The sequence below is a fragment of the Atta cephalotes genome (genome assembly GCF_000143395.1).
Source record: "Atta cephalotes unplaced genomic scaffold scaffold00030, whole genome shotgun sequence".
NCBI lineage: Eukaryota > Metazoa > Arthropoda > Insecta > Hymenoptera > Formicidae > Atta > Atta cephalotes.
Window position 1 is genome coordinate 3216382 of NW_012130094.1, and position 6361 is coordinate 3222742.

General features: G+C 27.4%; 2 protein-coding genes across 2 annotated transcripts; one reads left to right on the plus strand and one right to left on the minus strand.

Moving 5' to 3' along the window:
* The first annotated feature begins 1089 nt into the window (after positions 1 to 1089).
* Positions 1090 to 4330, plus strand: LOC105620900. Its single transcript, XM_012202379.1, has 11 exons — positions 1090 to 1330; positions 1537 to 1638; positions 1723 to 1841; positions 1928 to 2018; positions 2092 to 2211; positions 2302 to 2500; positions 2570 to 2705; positions 2861 to 3081; positions 3166 to 3434; positions 3527 to 3700; positions 3951 to 4330. Exons 1-11 carry the CDS (start codon positions 1090 to 1092, stop codon positions 4328 to 4330), a joined length of 2052 nt encoding a protein of 683 aa, XP_012057769.1.
* A 276-nt stretch (positions 4331 to 4606) lies between these two features.
* On the minus strand, positions 4607 to 6093 carry LOC105620901 (mitochondrial import inner membrane translocase subunit TIM50-C-like). The gene is made up of 6 exons (XM_012202380.1): positions 5980 to 6093; positions 5554 to 5661; positions 5329 to 5460; positions 5118 to 5241; positions 4819 to 4922; positions 4607 to 4696 (listed from the first exon to the last, which is right to left on the minus strand). Exons 1-6 carry the CDS (start codon positions 6010 to 6012, stop codon positions 4607 to 4609), a joined length of 591 nt encoding a protein of 196 aa, XP_012057770.1. The 5' UTR covers positions 6013 to 6093.
* Positions 6094 to 6361: the final 268 nt, after the last annotated feature.

A 6361-nucleotide genomic window follows, 5' to 3' on the forward strand; every position in this document is an offset into this window, starting at 1 on the left:
ATTATTTGTTCATTTTTTTGTATTTTAAAGATTGAAAATCTGTTTAATTATTATTATTTATTACTCATTTATTTAATAAGCTCGCGATTCTGTTATGTTCCACTCAATTTATCATATACGCGATAGGACATGATTAGGCATTAGCTGCTGCGTTTAGCAAAGAAAGCAGCTTTGCAGCTTTTGTAAAATTTTTCAATATGATTGATTTATAAATTTAAATCCAAAAAGAATCAGCAAGACCCAATTATATTGACGAATATTGTATTTTACAACATTTGCAGAGCTGTTTTTTCTGCTGAACACAGCCATTAACGTATTATTCGCGATGTTATTACACATTATTGAAGTAATATAGATAGGATAGTCACGAATGAATTAAAATACGGGTAGATAGGACAAGTATGAACATATAGACTGTATAAATATATGCGAATAATGATACAGTAGAATAATTAGAAATAAAAATATAAATGCAGAAAAGCGAATGTATAAATAATTTGATAGATTTTAGTTATTTCAGCAATTTTTAAGGTCTGTTTTCTATTAATGGGTGTACTGAATGAATGCACTTTTGGAAATTAAAGTGAGATAGAAATACGTGATTGATATTTATTTAAAGTGAGAAAGAGAGTTCTGGAGTAGTTTAATGCAGGGGATCAGAAAACAATCATTATTACCATTAGGATCACCACCAAAAATGAATATGTCGTGCAGTTTACATCTACTTCTTCAGAGGGCAGTAGTATGCGGGAGCATTTTGCGTTACAGAAAAAAGTTTCTCATGTCTTCTCTCTAATATGAATATTAATATTATTGATTGTCGATATACAATTGGAAGTCATAATAGTTTCTCTTTTTCTTTGCTGCCTTGTTTCATCACGTGTTCCAATCTTTTCAACGTTTTCAGACTGTAACATACTGTAAGCAACATGACAATGTGCAATACGCAGTCGTGTGATCAATATAAATTATAAGCAAGAACTAAAGAAGTGTGAACATTTGAACAATAAAAAAGTAAAAGTGTACTACACGTGGATTGTAGACTAAAAACGTTTTATGCATATTTGTAGGAATAGACTTGATTAAGTCATGAGAAAACGCGAATTAAATTCAAAGGCATTTAAACGTGCTGAAAACAATTTGCTATCTAAATTGAATAATACGTTTTTGAAGAATTATCCACATCATGTAATGCCGGGTTACAACTTGAATAAGTCACCATGTATTGAGACATGGGATGAAGGGAATGCCCAGGGACTTTACCAAGAATTTCCATATAATTGTGATTTGCCAAAACCATTATTGCCACCGGCAAAGTTGTCAAGAACAGGTAACAACAATACTGATATGAAATCTTTGTGAGTTTTTTTAAAATATGACTTTTTAGAAATTTATTAATTTGAATATATAGTTTGTATTTGAAATATTTAATATCTCAATAGGATTTTCAATTTCTTATAATTCTTAGACATAAACTTTACAATATTATAATTTTATTAAATATAATTACATTTTATTTCTTTTAATACTTCGTAGTACTTAGCGAAGAAGATCCAGCGTTGCAACTTCTCACTTTCAAAAACCACTTAAAAGATGAAACAGATAGGTTAATGAATTACTATGAAAAACATAAAAAAGGTTGTACATAAATGTATTATAATATAACAGATTTAATAACAACTTTTAACTTAGTACTAACTTGGTAAAATGTATTCTTGATAGAATTTCAACTACCCAAAAAAAAGATAAAGTGGATGAAAGGATGTAAGGCAAATGTACCTAAATATATCGCAGATATAGCTGAATTGCTTGATATGGATCCGGATCCTTATTTTGAAGGAGTATGTTTAACAAATTGTTGCAAAATTTGAAAGAAATAAATTGTACATTATGACAACAGAATATTATTAATAAAACATCTTTTTAGACTTACAACTGGTACTATACAGGTGGATGTTTAAACTATGTTCAGCTAAATGGTTGGGATGTCCTATTATTTCCATTTATGGGAGACTTAGGTATTCTAGCATAAAATGTTTGTGAATATATTAATTTGTGCAATGTTTATTTTAATCTTCCTCTTATTTTCAGTTGCTGCACATATTGTACCCATGGAAGATTTTATATGGAAGCCTTTGTTACAAAATTCAGCTAAATATAAATTACATAGATCATTGTATGAAATTAGACAATGCAAGCTTACTGATACATGTATGCGTATTTATAATCTTAAAATTAAAAAAAAATAAAATCATAATATATCTAAAAGTTTGTTATATTAGTAATTGTCTTCATTTTTAGGTAGAATTTTAGGAAGGCATAAAGATCATTGTACTCTTTACACATTGTCCAATTCTGAGAATCATTTGCTGCTTAATGAAGTTTATAAGCAAGCATCAAAAGTGCCATATGTCAGTGCTGATTTGAGTTTGACTAATATTAATTATCATTGTACGTTAAATGCAAAAAAAATATTGTCCTTATGGGATATAAATAGACCGTTAGTATTTCTTTATATTCTTTATGTATTTTTTTTGTTCTTTTAATGTTGATGTATACTTTTTTTCAGAAATTATATTAGTAGTGGTTCTGTATTACAAAACAATACAACACATGATGCTTGGGGGTGTATAAGATTCCAAGAAATTGATCCAAACGTTTTAATTTACGTAGATAGATGTTGCTTGCATTATCTTGATACTAGAGTAAGAAACTGACAAGCTTTAAATCTATATTTATTTTCTTACATAAATTATAAATTTCATAAATTATCATTTCCTAAATCACTTATTTAATAATAAGAATATATTTATTTTTTATACATTAATAAAGAATCACTATTTTATTGAACTTTTTACAGATTGCTCTTGATCAAGCATGTCTCACGTTGTGTCCGAAATTTAATTTAGAAAACTGCGAGAGTTTGTCGATAGAAGTTTCGAGTAAACACAACAATTGTCATTATTTAGGCACTTATCATTCTTTTTTGATGTGCGATAATCGTTCTCCAAAGCACTGTGTACGACAAAAATGGACGCACCAGTTCAAGGATACTCCGCTATTGGCAGCTATAACTAATAAGTTAATAATGTTAAATAATAATTCTAATTACAATAAAAAATTAATTGCTATTATAATAACTACTATATCGCAATCTTGTTACAGTGATGACAAGGAAATGATTATTCTGTCAACTCAAAAAGCTGGCGAGAATACAATAATTTTGAACACATGGATGGATGAGGAGAAGTCTCATTCATTTAATTTACCTTTCACACCTCCATACATTGCAGAAACATTAAATAAATCTCAAATACAAGGAATGTGCTTAAATCCAGATTTACAAAGCAGATTTGAATTATGTAATGTTGGTAGCACATTAGTCACAAATGTAAAGAAAGGAGGAGTGTTCTTCTTCGTACAAAATTCTATAGGTATAGTTATTGTATCTCATTCTATCATAGTATTACTGGTATTATTATATCTTGGAACATCATGCCCAACATATTTTTTCTTGTTTTTATAGGTGATATATTTTATCAATGCATAACACACGAAGATATATTGGATAAATATTCTCCTATAAATAATAAAGCATGTTATGCATTGGATATGTGGGAAAAAGCTTTATTAACCCAAGATGAATCGCTAATACCTTTATCTCTTACTGACAAGTGCAATATGCAATATATATATAAAAGTAAATTTTAATTTTTATTTAAATATATTTTGAATGATTAAGGCCGGATTCTATCAATATAGTTTAATTTTAATCTCGGTTTCACTTCATTTTTTTATAGTTTTAAGAAAAAGATGAATAAATTGAATTGAAATAAAATCTGTGTTGATAGAAACGAACATAATTCTAATAAGTTAAACCGAGATTAAAGTTAATCTTACATTGATGGAACCGGGCTTAAGTAACGCAAATCATGAAAATAATTTTACAGATTTTAAGAATCACAAGCTCAGCCGTCCTTTAAGATCCAATAATGAAAATGCAGACAATAGTTTTGAGCCAACCTGGAAACAATCGTTAGCTGCATTGGGATCATATGTGGATCTATTAGCACCAGAACTTCTTGCTGTTTGGGACATATGTGAAACAGTACCTGCACCAGAAACGAAATCAAATCAGAAAGTTTTGAATTGGTTGGAATCCTCAACTTCGAATCATCTTGTTACGCAATCACAAGATGTATCTGATCACATTCCTACTCCTATCAATACTCAAGAATTAATTAATGTATCGCAAGAGTACGATCTTATAGACATTGACGATAGCAGTATACTACAAGAAATGTTCTTGCCAAAAGTTAAATCAAACTAGCACGATAAAACGTGTTTAAATAATTTACATAAATAGAAATTAATAGATATATAGAAATAATTTATTTTTTTGTATGTAATATATATCGAAGTTATATATTACTAACACTAAAGTTATGTATAAATAAATAAAATTATTTTTAGAATAATTATTTATTGTATTATAACAAAAATTAAATGATATTCATGCACATATCCGTAATGCGACGAAATGACTGAATATGTTGTTTTTAAATGATATACACATATTTAAAATTTTTAACGTGATTTATTTTGACTAGCGATTCCGTAGGAAAGATGGTTTCCATCTCGAAATAAGTACTTTGCTGTTGTCTTGTTGCTTGTTTTGTTCTTCCTCCATTTGTATCTGTTAATAATTATCAAATTCGATTATATACATTCTTTCTATATTTTATGATAAAGTTAATTTTACGTTAATAAAACCTAATAAATAACACATATGAAAATAATTTTATAGATTTTACTTACCAAAAATTTTCGTCGATTTTCTTTAAACATTTCCAATGGATTGTCAAATTGTCTATAATAATTTAGTACGTCTCGCACGTCTTGTACATTTGCTGTTAATATCGCTATAATAAAGATAAACAATAAAGATAAATTTTTATCATTCAATGAAGATTAAAAATAATATTGATATTTATTATAACTAAAAAATTTATACTAGGCATATTAATTATTGATAATTCCTATGTATTACAGAAAATAGCAAAAATAATGCTATATAAAATTATTCTCAAAACAAATAATTTTAAGATTAATCTTACTTTTCAGGAATGCCGCCAAGTCATACAACGTAGTATCATCATCATTGCCCGTCCACCGAGGAAGTTTAAATGCATTTTCTGGATTTAACTTCACGCTATCTTCATTCCAATCGATAACAATAACCTGTAATCATTACATGCAATAATAACTCTAAAAAATTTTCACAAATGTAATAATAAATGTAATTTTTTTTAATGTGTTAATAATTACTCTACTAAGGTCACGATTGAGAGCTCCTAGATCTTTAACGTGATGTCCATCCACAAAACGTGTTGCATCTCTCACTAATCTGTACATGATATATCCATTCGGATCAAGAGCATCCAAAATAGGGAACACTGTCTGTAAATGAAATAGATATAATTTTTTCTTATATAAATATAATTCTTTTCTGCTAAATATATTTAAAACAAAAAAAGTTAAAGACAGTTGTACCATTCCTTGTTCAGCTGTATAAATCACAATCTCAAATTGTGGTGGAGCAACTGCTTCTAAAAATTGATCGACTCCAGGTCGCTTTTTAAATCTCCATCCAGTTTGATACTACAAATAAAACATCGTACTCATATAATATCAAGTACAAAATTAACATGTTTATTATTAATTTTATTTAATATAATGCATGTTTTTATATACACGTATTTTATTATGCACAAAATGTATTAAAAAGGCGAACTGAATATTTTAAATATTGATTCTGTATTCTAAATCCTATATTTTTCTAAACTCTATAGTTTATATAGGAAATAATAATTCTAAGTTACATATAAATGACACAGGTTTTTTAATATATCACTCACATGTGATACGTGATAGCAAATATATTGAATTATATTGAAACTTAACAGATTAGATACTTACTGTCCAATCTGGATGTACGAGAAGGTCTGTCATTTCCAAAACTAAAGTATATGGTGGTTGGATATATGGATGTTTCAATGGATCAGGTAACAATTTTTCCCTACTGGGTTCTTGTACTAGCTATAAACGCAATAAAAATAACCATAAGATATATATCTTTAACAATAGTCAAGATATCTCTTTAACAAATAAATATAATTTCACATAAAATATATTTCTGAACTTAGAATTAGAAAATATACTGTACATGAAAAAAGTACATACAAACTATAAACAAAAGACTACAGACTTATTTTAAGTTTTTCATATATTACTTTATTATACTTTAGCTTCATATAATAAAGTAATATATATATATATATATATATATATATATATATAT

Bases quoted from the DNA above. Each gene is read 5' to 3' on its own strand.
- LOC105620900 (XM_012202379.1), top strand. From the start codon at position 1,090: ATGAGAAAACGCGAATTAAATTCAAAGGCATTTAAACGTGCTGAAAAC. The intron at 1,331-1,536 runs GTAACAACAATA...AATACTTCGTAG, and splicing joins GGCAAAGTTGTCAAGAACAG to TACTTAGCGAAGAAGATCCA. The intron at 3,082-3,165 runs GTTAATAATGTT...ATCTTGTTACAG, and splicing joins TTGGCAGCTATAACTAATAA to TGATGACAAGGAAATGATTA.
- LOC105620901 (XM_012202380.1), bottom strand. From the start codon at position 6,012: ATGACAGACCTTCTCGTACATCCAGATTGGACA. The intron at 5,461-5,553 runs GTACAACTGTCT...TTTCATTTACAG, and splicing joins ATACAGCTGAACAAGGAATG to ACAGTGTTCCCTATTTTGGA. The intron at 4,697-4,818 runs GTAAGTAAAATC...AATTATTAACAG, and splicing joins AAAATCGACGAAAATTTTTG to ATACAAATGGAGGAAGAACA.